Source organism: Pongo pygmaeus, chromosome 11, assembly GCF_028885625.2.
Source record: "Pongo pygmaeus isolate AG05252 chromosome 11, NHGRI_mPonPyg2-v2.0_pri, whole genome shotgun sequence".
Classification (NCBI taxonomy): domain Eukaryota; kingdom Metazoa; phylum Chordata; class Mammalia; order Primates; family Hominidae; genus Pongo; species Pongo pygmaeus.
This window is the reverse complement of record NC_072384.2, coordinates 68,280,625-68,296,253: the sequence shown is the minus strand read 5'-3', so window position 1 is coordinate 68,296,253 and position 15,629 is coordinate 68,280,625. Positions and strand designations below refer to the sequence as shown.

The following is a 15,629-nucleotide window of genomic DNA, read 5'->3' as shown; positions in this document are numbered from 1 at the left end:
TGGCCTTGCCAATACAGCACGGCTCCTTTAAAAACAAGAGCCTTGTTTTTTAGACAAAATTTGCTTTGTAAAGATGTTTTTTGCAAATAAATCACCTGGTCCTAGAAAACATTTGTTTTATTACTGAAGGACTCACAGTTATGCCCATGGCAGAAGACCAATTTTCATTATAGTCCTATCTGTATGAATATGAAAAAAGAATGAATAATGGATGTCACCTTTTACATTTCTGCTTCAGAATGCATTATACAAAATAAAATACCTTTAATAAAGGCCATGTAATCATTATTTTATGTGTTACTCACATCCTCCTTACCCAACACATTTATTTGAGTAGGTACTGAATCTGGTCCAAATAACCATTTTTAAACAAATTGCCAATTTGGATTTTGTCAATGCAGGGTGGAAAACTTCCATCCTTATATTTGCAACTGCTGAAAGTGATTAGTGCACACATAGACACAGTCATGGCTGAAAGAACATTAGCATTTTAGGTTGAAATGTTTTCCTGCATTTTCTATAACTGCAATTAAAGAGAGAGACTGATTTCTTATTGGTCTTCAGACTGAAGACAGATGCCAAAGCCTTTATTCAAAACAGACTGGACTGGACATGTGCTTTACTTGTGTCCTCAACCTCCTGCTATTCTGCCATATTGTTTCTGGACATATTCACAGCCATAATCAAGGGCTCCTTTTATGTTCCCTGCTTGATATTTACCCTAATGTTGACCTTTACTTCAGTAGCTTTGCCTATGTTAATTATCAGAGACAAGGGGGAAAAAATCAAACATGGTCTTCACTCAAACTTAATTAGAAGTCTGAAATAAAAGAATTCAAGGAAGAGCCATCCATTTTAGTATTAAAAGCTGGTAAGTTAACACTGTTTTTTCCTTATTACATTTTCAAATAGCATTTAGGGAACCTAGAAAAGTTTCTTAGTCTGTTCTGCGTAGCTTTCACATCAGAAATTCCTGGGTACAGGTAAAATTCCAGCTACCTGGGCTCCATCCCCAACTGTTAGAATGAAAATCAGCATCGTTAATTCGGTTCTCTAGGGGAATTTTACATACAATAAAATATTAGCACCAAACATCCAGAGGGATCTACCTCTCATTGAGACACAGATCTGAACGTCTATATAATGGAACTCCCTTCACAATGATTAAGCTGTAGAGAATCTCTGAAATAATATTGTTTTCAGGAGGCACTACAAATTCATCTTGATGTACATGCCTTTAAAAAAACAAAATTCACCCATTTTTCATTAAAAATAATACATACACATACCATAAACAGGAATTGTTCCCTAAGTTCTCATTGGCTGGAGAATATATTAATTTTACGCAGTGTGTTTTGGGAATAATTTTTGCAACTGATTAAGAAAAAACATTAGTGAACCTCTTTATAAAGGGAATTTAGAAGATCAAGATTTTAATTAAAGGCTGATTTAGATGTGCACAGACATGAAGAATATGAAATACTTCTGAAGTGCAAGAAAAAAGGCTCTTCTCCCTCAGATGCAAATGACGCATATTAGCTTTCTTGAATTTAATAAAATTAATAAATCTGTAATCTAACTAATATGAATAGAAGTCAGGTAATAGCATCAGGTTTACTCAATGAACTGATTTTCAGACTGTCTAGGAAACAGAAGAAGAGCAGCATAGCTTAAAGCTGATTTCATTTTATGGCAACTGATGTATGGTAATAACAGAAACCCCTCATTAAAAAACAAACAGACAAAAAACAGTTCTCTTATTTGAAATTTCAAGGCATATACAAATGTATATGACTTTTTACAGAGTAACATGCTTTTCTTTTTAGGGATCAATAATAAACAGTTTTCCTTTCTCTCTTGTGATTTTTCTGCCTTGGCATAAAACTCAGAATGCTGGGGGTAGAAGTGGACTTTAAGCATGTAACTTGGCAACATGCAAAAGAGAGTAGCTACTCAGTCTCCATCTCCATTTTAGAATGAATAAACAGATGGAGACGGTGAGGATTTCAGACAAAATTTACATACACCAAGAATAATCATAAGCAGCTTTTCCATTAAGGGAATATAAAAATGAAATAGCTTCTCAGCCTTTGGAGATGGGTAAAGTCCTGATGATCAGGATGAATATATATAAAACCTCTTAAACAAAGAAAACCAAAACCCCCAAATGGTATACTAACAATCTTAATATTGAAACTAATGTGTGCAAATAAATCACAAAATACGTCCAGGCAAAAATGAAATATAGTACCAGAAATTCACATCAGAATAATTTGCTGCTTTGTCCTGTCTTACGGTGGTTTCTAGAATAAACAGCAGTACAACTTCTAAAGCTTTAATAATTTGGTTAAAAAACAAAACAAAGAAATAAAGGACTAAAAAATTGTGTAGGGTCTTGAGACAATGACTAAATAATGAAAGTATATTTGGGGTGATTTATAGAAATCAGTTGATTCTGGGTCTCTCCCCATTAGGCAATTTGAGGAGAATCATAACCATCTCTTACCAACTTATTATGTGAAGAGTTCACGTAATGTATGTACAATCTCCCACGAATTATTTGGTTGTTCTATTTCAACTGGCTTTGAATTTTGGCTCACTATAAATAAGAGAGTTGGTTAAATGGACCATTTAAAGAAAGATATTTCACATAAGGCTCTTCAAAACTCTAACTAGAACTCACTTTTTTCTTATGTATAGCCTATGCACCCTAAGGTAAATATTTACAGGAAAATCTGGAAAGGAATGAAGAACTGTGACTTATTTGGGAAATGTTTGTTCCATTATAAAGTGGAGGAGTCCTGGCAGGAATGAATCAATTATTCCCTTCTCCAAAATTCAGTCTGTGAATAAAACTTCATTCACATTAGATCTAGAATTGAATCTACTTCAACACTTTTTTCCCAATAGATTATAGATTTTTCTCCCTTTGGACTAAATGTATACACATTTAGGTCCTTGAGGGGGATAACTGTAACACACAGACTTCATTTTAAAAACACCAAGTGCCATGAAATTAATTGGTTTAAAGATGTTGAATTTACTATGGTTACTATCAAAATGTTTTTAAAATGTATACTGATGTGATTTAAATATCTCTACTAGCCATTCTCAAATCTGACATCCCCACTGTTCATCAAATATGCACAACAGGTTATCCTACTTTACAGCAAAGATAGGCAAAGGGCCAGATGGCCAGATTTGGGTTTGCAAATAAAGTTTTATTGGAACACAGCCACGCCCATTTGTTTTCTTATTGTCTATGGCAGTTTTCTTGCTATAGTGGCAGAGTTGAGAAACTGCAACAGAGATTACATGTCCCACAAAATTAAAATATTTATTACCTGGCCTTTTACAGAAAAGCTTTATGCCCTGCCTTAGAGTCACATCAAAGGACATATGGGAAAGCATCATATTGGAAAAGTCATATATATTATCTAAGATGTGGCAATGGCATAGGCTCATGGCTAACTTCACCACATTTGGGTCAGACCAAAAAATGTGTCAAGAGATTTAATTTTCATAGCTGTCCTGATGTAATCCATTAAATATTACTCTCAAAATTCAGATAAACTATAAAGAAAGAGAACCATCAAAATTATCATGATCAAGTATAACCACAGCTTTAAAACAATTTGAAAACCAAGGAGACTTCACAAGCTTTTAAAAGTAAGATGCTTCTTTGGATTCAGTATTATTTTCTCTACTGCTAGATGTGCCATTACTTTATGGCTTCTAGAAACATATAGAAATGAAATAACCATTGTATAAGCAGAGTTTACCCAATCTTTCTCCTGTGCAACATTTATAGCCCCATTTCAAGATCAAGAACTCATAATCTTGTCTACTGTGAATTATTTAGTTAATATTTAATCTTTAATTGATTTTATCACCATGGAAAAGGAGACAATAAAATTTTATTGGCACAATAGAAAACAGTAAGATAGTGCTGTTGATGGGCCTGGCCAGAGCATGGAGCTTGATTTCCAATGCCCTGGAGTCTTCCTTCATACCTCCCTTCCTCTCCCCATCAAAAGCACACTCTCCAAATGCACTCTGCTTTCAAATGATGTAGATAGTTTTCTTAATTGTACATACGTCTTTCTATTCATTGAACTTTAGATCCTCAGAAGCTCTCTATCACTGCGAGCCTTGCTAAATCACAAGTGCCTGGAGATGAAAGTCTTTATACACACCTTCTGGGTTCTGTTTAAATTATCCTTGGCTCAGTCACACTAGTTTGCACAGCTTTTAATGGGGAAAGGTCACTTCTGAGACATTTAAAACATACTCAACCTAACAGTCTTTTTTTTTTTTCCTTATAGCTGTATTTTTTTTCTTTTTTATTTATTTATTAATTTATTATTATTATACTTTAGGTTTTAGGGTACATGTGCGCAATGTGCAGGTTAGTTGCATATGTATTGATGAGTTCAACCTAACAGTCTTAAGTGATGCAAGGGTTAGCAGAATTAACTCTCCCCTTTTTTGTGTTGTTGTTGTTGCAATAATCCCTGGAACAGAGACAATGGTAACCCCTTTATGATATCAAATAAACCCATTCGGGCTGAAAACATCCAGAATGATCAGTAGGGGGCAGATTGTGTTCTACTAAAATCAGAAACATCCCAGGACTCAAAAGCCATCGTCCATTTACTATAAAGGTCTCGAGGCCTAAATTGACAATGGGTAACCAGGGACTCAATTTTGTGCTTTAGATAGAAGATGGAAAAAGTCTCCTTCAGGTCAACCAGGTTGGGATGGCATGTAAATTGTCAGGAGGGGTTTGGGGAACTCTTGTCATCATCCTTAGCCTTATCCTCCACATTCTAACTCCTCTTTCTTCAGCTGCCTGAGCTTCCACTCCCAACTCCTCACAAACAAACAGAATTCTAGCTGCAGAATTTCCTGGAAGCTGCTTCTTGTCTCTATGCAGACCTCTGGCCATGCAGGTTTTTGTTTTTGTTTTTTTTTTCTTCTGGCTGTGATGCTTGTGTTTTCTCCTCTTTTGGCTCCTGGCCCCATCCCACCTTGACTACCTGGTGAATTCCTATTTATACTCTGATTTGCCTAATTCTCATGTGCCAAAGGCTCTTCTGTCTGACATTGTCATTTATTCTTAACAACAACCCCATAAAGCAAGTATGACTTTGAAACTCTATTTTACATAGAAACTGAGGTACGGAAATGCCACATCATTTTCCCTAGTCACACAGTAAGGACGGGCTAAGCCAGCTCTGAATCCAGCTCTGTGTGACTCCAGAGCTCAGGTATCTAACTACCATAGCAGGTTGCTTCTCAGAAACGGATGTGTGGGGAAAATGACTCTGAGGAAGGAGGCAGGAAAGAGGGGACACTTTGGAAAACACATATAAGTGAGAGACTAACAAACAGAACAAGGTCTCCTCCTGGAAGACAGGAAGAGATGGGGATCAAGAACAAAGGTGCAGCCGGGCGTGGAGGCTCACGCCTGTAATCTCAGCATTTTGGGAGGCCGAGGCGGGCAGATCACGAGGTCAGGAGATTGAGACCATCCTGGCTAACACGGTGAAATGCCCGTCTCTACTAAAAATTAGCCGGGTGTGGTGGCACGCACCTGTAGTCCCAGCTACTTGGGAGGCTGAGGCAGGAGAATCGCTTGAACCCAGGAGGCGGAGGTTGCAGTGAACCAAGATCACGCCACTGCACTCCAGCCTGGGCGACAAAGCGAGACTCGTCTCAAAAAACAAACAAACAAAAAGAACAAAGGTGCAAGGGTGAGCCTTGAGTGGAAGGGGTGCTTCTTCTCAGCAGGCCAAAGGAAGGACAGATGAACGGGTTTGTTTATATTTATGGGGATAGAAAGTGAAGGAGTTCACGACTTCAGGGAGAGAGACAGAGCTATAAACAGCCAAAGTGGGTGTTTTCCCAAGGCCCCTAGAATTGACTTGAGAGAAACTCCCCATAAGAAGCTGAATGACCAAACCTCCCAAGGGCCAGCAAGACCTCCTGAGAAAGGTGGGACTCCTGAGGACCCGAATTTATGTGCCCAGAGCCCGAGACCAGCAGCACCGCGTGGCTCTCTGTAATGCTGCAGCCCTCTGCAGCACACTGGAAGAAGAGGCTCCTGGTCGTCACTCTCCTGCACCCTGAATTGCAGTATGCGGCTGAGCCTATGAGAACCAGGACTGACTAGTGGCTGGTTATCTGACCATGAGATCTAAAGATGTCTAAGAGCCTCTCCTTTGACAAGGCACTTGGATGCTTGATTGCCAGTGTAAGCCACTACTGAAGGCAGCCTTTGAATAAAATCCCATAAAAATTGCCCCATGAAACACTTCTTTTCCAGACAATAGTTCTATTGTTCTTCCACTAGTCTGCACATGGTGCTGGGTTGCAATGCTTTGATCACAAATGGTAGCTTATTAAAATGAGCTGCTCTTTTTCCCTGCTTATATTCTGAAGACACAGCAGTGAGAAAGAAACAGGACACAGGCCTAAGATTTGGGAATATCTACCTCAGAGGAAACTGAACTTCAAGGGCAGAATATTGCAATTCCAATCATGAGAAGTTGCATAAAAGAGCAACTTTGCACCTTTGTGAAAGAGAGGTGAAGCGGCCCTCCTGACTGTGTCTACAGGTAGCAGGAGTGAGGTTACAAGGAGAGAAGTCTACATCAATCCCCATCCCTGCCAGGGTGATTCGATGTCATCTGGTGTGATTTTAGCTTTTCAAGCAAAGAAAGGATATGCTGATGCAATGTGAGGCACTACCTGGGAGTCACTTCTTTTTTTTTTTTTTTTTTTTGAGATGGAGTCTGGCTTTGTCTCCCAGGCTGGAGTGCAGTGGCGTGATCTTGGCTCACTGCAACCTCTGCCTCTCGGGTTCAAGCGATTCTCCTGCCTCAGCCTCCTGAGTAGCTGGGATTACAGGTGTGCACCACCACGCCCAGCTAATTTTTTGTACTTTTAGTAGAGATGGGGTTTCACCACGTTGGCCAGGCTGGTCTCGAACTCCTGACCTCAAGTGATCCGCCTGCCTCATCCATCCAAAGTGCTGGGATTACAGGCATGAGCCACAGAACCTGGTCTGGGAGTCACATTTTTAAGAAAGACTTAAGAATATTCCAGACCAGCCATTCTCACACATTTTGGTCTCCTCTTCAAAAATTATTGAGAACACCAAAGAGTATTTGTTTATGAGGGCTATATCTATCAGTATTAACATACCCACTGTTAGAACTGAGAAATTTTTAAAAATATTTAAAACACATTTATTAATTTATTGTAAACAAACTCCATTACATATTAATATATTTTTACTAAAAATTACAAGGAGATATACCTAATGCTAAATGGCGAGTTAATGGGTGCAGCACACCAGCATGGCACATGTATACGTATGTAACTAACCTGCACATTGTGCACATGTACCCTAAAACTTAAAGTATAATAATAATAAATAAATAAATAAATAAATAAATTACATTTTCAAAAATAATTGGTGAGAAGAGTGGCCTTGTTTTCCATTACTGCAAATCTCTTTAATGTCTGGCTTAGTACTACAGAGTTGGATTCTCATAGCTGTGTATACATGTAATCTGTTGCCAGATGTTGTTCGGGTTGAAGTATTTGGTGAAAACCCAGTACCACGATGATACGTAGCTGGAGAAGGAAGAAGTACCTTAACAGTACTTTCAGAGAGTTATGGATATTCTTCTTTGGCACCATACTAAAATTTGTCAAGTCAGATATTCTTAAAAGTTGGTTGTAATATGGAATCTAAAACCATATCAATAAACTTTTTATATTCTGCTACATTAAAATCCATTGGTCTGTGAATGGATCTTTCACTCATGCATGATTTTATAACATCATGCATTAGTTATCTGGAAAATATTGGTTCACTTAGTGATTTTTTAAATAAAATATTTTTGAAAATCACATTTGTTAATATCACTACCAATCTCATCAGAAATGTAAAGGATTGACAGGCTGTCAAGCTCTTGCTGGTACACATAAGCTTTCCAAAAATCTAATTTTTGCTTGAAAGCTTGAGTTTTATCACTGACCACAAATAATGTCAGTTGCTTTCTTTGAAACAATGTGACAAGCTCATTTTGTGCATTTTCAAGACAATGTCTGTCAAAAACACAAGTTGGAATAACCACAGTTTATCATTCTTTCAAGTAAAAATGGGGTTCTATGAAAAAAAGTTCAGTTCAAAAGAAAAAGAACTGCATTTTTCTTAAGACAGACACCATTGCATACCTATTTCCAATTTCATCACACACAATATTCTTTTTCAATATATACTTAAGAAGAGAGGCTTAATAAAATTAATACTGTTGGCCCTCCATTATCCATAGGTTCTGCATTCATTGATTCAACCATGAATTGAAAACTTTTTAAAAAATGGACGGTTGTATCTATATAAATATAAAAATAGATGGTTATGTCTGAATAAGAAAAATGGATAGTTGTGAACATGTATAGAATGTATAGACTTTTTTCTTGTCATTTTTCCCTAAGAAATACAGTATAACTATTAACACTGCATTTACACGGCATTAGGTATTATGTAATCTAGAGATGATTTAAAGTATATGGGAGGATGTGCATCGGTTGTACACAAATATACAATTTTATTTTATTTTTAATTATTTTTATTTTTTAGCGATAGGGTCTTGCTATGTTGCCCAGTCAGGTCTTAAACTCCTGGGCTTAAGCAATCTGCCTGCCTCAGCCTCCCAAAGGGCTGGGATTACAGGTGGGAGTACCACAACTGGCCAAATACTACACCATTTTATATAAAAGACTTGAGCATCCATGAATTTTGGTATCCTCGGGGGCAGGGGATGGTGGTCCTGGAACCAATTCCCCATGGATACTGAGGGACAACTATAGTTTTTACTGCTTCATCAAGAACATTCTCAGGTGAAACTGACATTTTTTTCTTTCTGCACGAGTGTGGCATGAAGAGTACAATGACTACTATTAGTAGTAGTTTGGTGCCACCACCAGCAATTTTGCCCATGATTACTTTTGCATTCTCGGTGAAAATTTCAACACCGTGTGAAAGGCAAATGACATCTTAGCACTATTATAAAAACAGTTTTGCCCTTGCAGGCCTCCTGAAAGGGCCTCAGGGATTGTCAGGGATTCAAAGAGCATATTTTGAGAGGTACTGATTAGACAAATTATTTCCAAATATTGTCCTAGGAAATTATAACTAGCCATATTATTATTAACATCTGCGCCAGTCCGGATAAGCTAAGATATGCAGCAATTACAAAGTCCTTAAAACCTCAGTGGTTTAAAACAAAGGCTTATTTCTTACTCATTACATGCTATCATTGGTTGGGGGCCAGGGACTCTGCTTGCCTGAGGCACTAAGAAACCCAGGCTGACGGAGCAGCCCCCATCTCCAGTGTTACCAATCACTGTGCTACAAGTGGGAGCCCTAGAGCGTCCATGCCGGCAACTATAATACTCCAGCCCAGAAGCGGCTCAAATCAATATTGTTCACAGCCCACTAGTCATATGGCCCCACCCAATCACAAAAGAGGAGGTTGGCTGAGAAGCACAATCCTGGTGTGCCTGAGGGTGAAGAGCTGGCAGTATCTGGAGTGCCTTAATGACTACAAGGAAAGGCTACATTTATTGAGCATTTATGATGTGCCAGGCACTGTTCTAAGTACATGTACTACTTATTTACTTATTTACACTTATAACACACCCATAAGGTAGGTTATGTGAACTCCATTCTTTGGATCAGGAAACCAACGTACAGAAAGGTAAAGTAACTTGCTCAAGGTCACATCGAATTAGGAGTGGTGCTAAGCAGGCAGACAAACTCCAGAGCTCATGCTTTTAACCTCTAAGCCATATTGCACCCATAATAATGTTTTCCCCAGTCTAGGACAAAATGACAAAAATAAGGACTTTCACTTAATGATAAATTTAAAGGATTGTCCCTTTATTACAATATGTAACCTTTCTCCCTTTCTTTTATGTTAAAATGCCCTTTCCTTTATGAATCAATGGTGTTCATGGTAGGTGCTTTTTGACTTTCCTTACTGGGTCGTTATGTGCCAGGTACTGTCTAAGCTCTATTTGTCAAGCACTGTACACTACACAGTTTCACGTACATTATTTTACGTAGTTCTATTCCATGCTGCTTCCTCGTAAGACTAAAACATGCATTTTCCTTTCCCCTAAAACTAACTGAAGCAGGCAAGATCTGGAGCATGACATGGCCCCCAAAGACATCTAAAGCACTTACGGTAATGGGCTCCAGTTATTCTCCGCAAAAAGTCAGCAGAGACCTAACACAAGCTCATCAATAAGTTTCTTGCTAGACTTAATCATACCTCTCTCTGCCAGGAATCTTTTATAAGATGTAGTGTTTCTCTCGGGTTTAAGACCAAAAGAGCAACAAGTTGATTTCACCAGCTGGGCCCTGGAACTCTGCCAGGGATGCTTTCCTGAGAAGGACTCTGAACACGAGCAGAACTCATTGGCCAAAGGCCCAGGCCTTGAAGCCAAACAGCAGCTTAGTTAAAAGGGACATAGGGCTTAGACATAAGCAAGCTGTTCTGAGCTCCAACGCAAAAATATTTATTAGCTTCCTTTGGAAATTTTAGATGGCAGGAGAAATGTTCATTGTGAACAGGTGCTAAAGGATAAAATTTTAACAAAAATTAAGCCTTGGGAAATAAAAGATGTTTTAAACATCTTTTATTTTTCATCTAATCTTCCCTTTGGGAAGATTAATAGTATTTCTCATCACTGCCCAAATAAGTACCAACTCTGGAAATGATTAAAAGTGAGGCAATGTGTTCTGTCACCATGAAAATGAAAAGTTCTCCCCTCATTTTTAAACTTTAGATTCTATATGGAAATAGAGCAATTTAAAAAAAAGATGCCAAAAAAGAGTTTATGAACACAAAAGCCATTTTAGAAAAATTCATGAACCCAATAAATCAAAATAAGTGATTGTCAAACCTATTTAAAGTACAGATTCTAGAAGTTTGAGGCAAGCATTTGGAGCCAATGTTTATAAATCCTGGTCCCTGTTTGAAAATGGCCATTGACATTCATTGTCATTTAATATGGGAGCCAAAGAAACATTGTGATAACTCTTCTATTAACAACCTCATGAACAGTCTTCTGAAGTTGATTTCCATACTGTATTGCCAATGGGTGTCTTCAAACATCCCTATCCCATCATAAGGAAGCAGGCTGTTTTTAGAGGATTCAGTTAATAGTTCCAATACAGAAGGTGGAGAGTGCATCTGTCTGGCAGACAGAACGTGCCATAAATCCTCACTAATGGCTACAACAGCAGGTCCTCCAAGTGGGGGCATAATAAGGATGGAACTGCCAAGGACCCACGGGGCCATTCAGCAAGATGCAAAGGGGAAGAGCAAGCACTGCAGCTCCCTAATGAGAGATGGCAGCAGAAGAAAAGGCCTTCCTAATTAAAACCTGTGCCAAGGAATAAGCATGTCTGGTAGCGGCCAAATTCCCATTTTTGTGCAAGAAACAAGAATAAGCCAGCTGTATCAGGAATGTACAAATCTAATCTGACCAGCAGAAGACAAGAGGTGCTACCTATCTAAAACATGCTATTGATATTGACTAGCAAAAAATATACAATCGATTTCTAAACACTAACAATATATACAGGCCTAGGATCAATTCCACAAACTTTACTATAAAATTATACCTTTTACAGGTGTTTTCCACTGATGCTATATATGTTAAAGTAATACAAAATGATACACTTCAATCCCCCAAAATAATTCACCTACGAAAATTATTGAGATAACAGTCATTTGGCTTAAAGCAATTGATATGGTTAGGATCTGTGTCCCCTCCCAAATCTCATGTTGAAATGTAATCCCCAAATATGAAGTGGCCTGGTGGGAGGTGATTGGATCCTGGGTGCGGTTTCTCATCGTTTAACACCATCCCCCATTGGTGCTGTCATCAGGATTGTGAGTTCTCTTGAGATCTAGTTGTTCCAAAGTGTGTGGCACCTTTCCCTCTCTTTTGCTTCTGCTCCACCATGTAAGACATGCCTTGCTTCTCCTTCACCTTCTGCTATGATCATAAGTTTCCTGTGGCCTCCCCAGAAGCCAAGCAGATCCCAGTATCATGCTTCCTGCACAGCCTATGGAACCGTGAGCCAATTAAACCTCAAATCTCTTTTCTTTATAGATTACCCAGTCTCAGTTGTTTCTTTTTTTTCTTTTTCTTTTTTTTTTCCTTTGAGACAAGGTCTGGCTCTATCACCCAGGCTGGAGTGCAGCGGTGCCATCTTGGCTCACTTGGTGCACAACACTACGTCTGGCTAAATGTTGTATTTTTTGTAGAGATAGGGTTTCGCCCTGTTGCTCAGGCTGGTCTTGAATTTGTGAGCTCAAGTGATCCACCCACCCACCTCGGCCTCCTAATGTGCTGGGATTACAGGCATGAGTCACCATGCCCGGCCACAGGTACTTCTTTACAGCAGTGCGAAAACAAACTAATACAGCAATAAAGACTTCTTAAGCCCTGCTGGCTCACTGCAAAGCCACATTCCACATGTGATGAGAAAGCTGAAGCTAGTGGAGGGACTTGGTAACTTTTGGTATAGCAATGTCTTACTAGGACTAGGCTTCTGGAAGCCAAGGACAGCTATTCCTGCTTTTGACTCTGGATGGCACCTCTAGTTCTCACTAAGCAAGAGAAGGACTGATAAAATGGCAAAGAGCTGTTAAAGGCTAACTACTTGTAATGTCAGGAGCATGGCAAGGCAAGGATTATGTATGTTTCTAATCTAAGAGTGAATCACAGGGCTCTGCCTGGTAAGCCTAGCCTCTAATTCATTCCTATATTGCATGGCCTTGAGAAACTTACATAATCTCACTCTGTGCATCAATTCTCCCAAGTTAAAAAAAAAAAAAAAAAGGAAGAATGTTCTAGCTCTCTGTTATATAAGTGTTTTATGTGACTACCTGGACAAAAGGTCTCCTCAAAAAAGAAAATAAAATGCAACATGAGCCTCGCACAGCACCTGGCACATAGAAAATAATCAGTCTACATGTATTGACACTACATGACCAAAGAAGGCTCCCTCATGTAGGACAGAAGAGACTCCCTTGACATACCATCACTAAAGAGTCTGTAAATGATTTCAGAAACCAACTCAGAGTGTTGGGTGCAATGAATAAGGGAACCACAAATTATGGGTGTCAAAGAATCATCTGTTATGCCCAAGCTCGCTTTGACAGCGACCACCTACTTCTGAGAATCAGCTGATGTATACCATATTAAGGGCCTTGTAGCCATACAAGTCAGAAAAAATAGCTTTTTGCCAGCCAAGTAAGCCACTGCTGTAGGATGGTGGAAGGAGCATATGTGGGGAAGGGGGACTTGGGTAGTAGGAGGCCCACAGACTCCTAAACGCTTTTCAGCTGCCACTTGGATACCAGTTTGCAACTTAGCAGATTACTGTATAACCAAGAAATGATACATTACAGTATTGTGCTCCATCATAAAGTAAAGGAACTGCTTTTGCTTATTCATTTACCCTCAACTTACTGATTCCCACAATGAGCAGCCTCACTGATAGTCATGGGGGTGCAAAGGTGAACATATCTTGCTTGCTGGGGACTAAATGCTTGTGTCCTTCTCAAATATATATATTGAAACTCTAACCCCCAAAGTGATAGTATTAGGACACGGGGCCTTTTGGCAGAAGCCCTTGTGAATGGGACTCATGCCCTTTCACAAGGAGGCCTCACAGAGCTGTCTTGCCCCTTCCACCATGTGAGGACACAGTGAGAAGGTTGTCATCTATGAGAAAGTGGGCTGTTGCCAGACACTGAATCTGCTGGTGCCTTGATCTGGGGCATCTCACTTTCTAGAACCATGAGAAACAGATTTTATAAGCTACTCAGTCAATCTGTCATTTTGTTCTATTAGCTCAATTGGATTAAGACATTGCGTTTTATCCTCCACGTATTTGAACTTTGTCTTGAAGGTTTTAGAAACATAATTCTTAGGCAGCAGATAAACAAGAATGACTACTTAGATAGGAAGACTGTTTAAGAGGCTACATAATAGAGTGGGCAAAAGGAGAGGGAACTGTAAGTTTGTCGGTGACATTAAGGAAGAAGGTACACAGAGTGGCAAAAACGAGAGCAAAGGAAAACGTCCTGGCTGACATGACTTTTGGTTCTAAGGGTTACTGGAGAAGAACAAGACTAGAAGACCATGTCTTCAGTCAGGAGCACTTTGTATGTAAGGCTTAGTTTCCTCATTCATAAAATAAGCATAAATAATAATCAAACTGGACCTCTGATTTGCTGTCAGGGCTAAATGACATAATGTACAAAAATAACACAATATACGTTGTGTATCCCTTACCCCAAATGCTTGGGATTAGAACTGTTTTCTTTGGATTTTGGAATGTTTGCATTATGCTTAAAGATTTGCATCCCTAATATAAACATCTAAAATGCAAAATGCTCCAATGAGCATTTATTTACTTTGAGCATCATGTTAACACTCAAAAAGTATCAAATTTCAGAGCATTTTGGATTTCCAGATTTAGGGATGTTCAACCAGTACTATCATCTGTGACTACAGATGTAGAAGTATGGACGCAGAGAGAATGTGGGGCAGAAGAGAAACATTTCAGAATTAATGGCATGTAGGTTATGGTTGGAAGTGTCAGGAAGTATAAACTCAATCATCCAGGGAGATGGCATCCTGTAATTCAGGTCCAGAACTCTGGTGCACCCAAATATGTAGAGCATGGGGCATTAAGACAAAGGACAGCAAAGTGACTTTGAAGGATTAATCCAAATATGGTGTCACAGAAAAATAAGCAGTAAAGAGCTAGAAGTGCCAATTCTGCCCAGAAGCTGGTAGGATGAAAGCCAGAATAAGTGGATTTAACAAGTAAGGGGTCACACAAAAGCGATTACAGTGGAGGGGATAGGCGGAAACCAGATCACAGTTCACTGAGGAATGCTGCATTTCCGAGACATATTTTGACACTGGACAACCCTGCAATTGGGGAATTAATTCTGTAGGGTTGAAACACTGAGAATTTACTTTCTCCCAGGAGCTACAAATAGAATTTTTGCTTTTTATTTAATTTGGAGAACAGAGGGACTTGGGAATTAGATTGAGAGAAAATTATTTCTATGGGGATTCATTGCTACATTATTACATGGAGAAAAGAAAGTTGAGTTTTAGGGGATGAGCGAAGAAACAATAGAAACAAAATATAAAACAGCACAAACAAAAATAGAGAACTTTCTGTAATAACCCAGCAAGTCGTACTAACCTAGGGCTGCCAGGAGAACAGGGGTGAGTGCCTTTGAGAGTCTACACCCACCTGCTAAGGGCCATTAAAGATGCATGTTTGCAAGCATTTTACGACATAACCGCTCTTACCTTTCTTTTGATATCAGTGAACTGCGAAAACATTAAAGACCAATAAAACGACAGCTCCAGGATGTAATAGTAGTGAAGGTCAGTTGTGAGTGGCTGACGGTGAAAGAAAAAAAAGAAAAAAAGGAATGATTAGTAGTTAATAGGGAACCCAATTTGTATCCCAGACATCTCAAGCTCACTGCTCAAAAGTAACA

The 15,629-nt window shown here is 39.0% G+C and overlaps 1 protein-coding gene across 2 annotated transcripts in view; it reads right to left on the bottom strand.

Annotated features, from left to right (window-relative positions):
* The window catches only part of CERS6 (ceramide synthase 6), a 327,054-nt gene that overhangs the window by 63,113 nt on the left and 248,312 nt on the right, over positions 1 to 15,629 (bottom strand). For both annotated transcript variants that reach the window (XM_054477374.2, XM_054477375.2), the window contains exon 6: positions 15,436 to 15,528. In XM_054477374.2, coding sequence (XP_054333349.1) covers positions 15,436 to 15,528 — 93 coding nt within the window. The remainder of the gene's footprint in view (positions 1 to 15,435; positions 15,529 to 15,629) is intronic.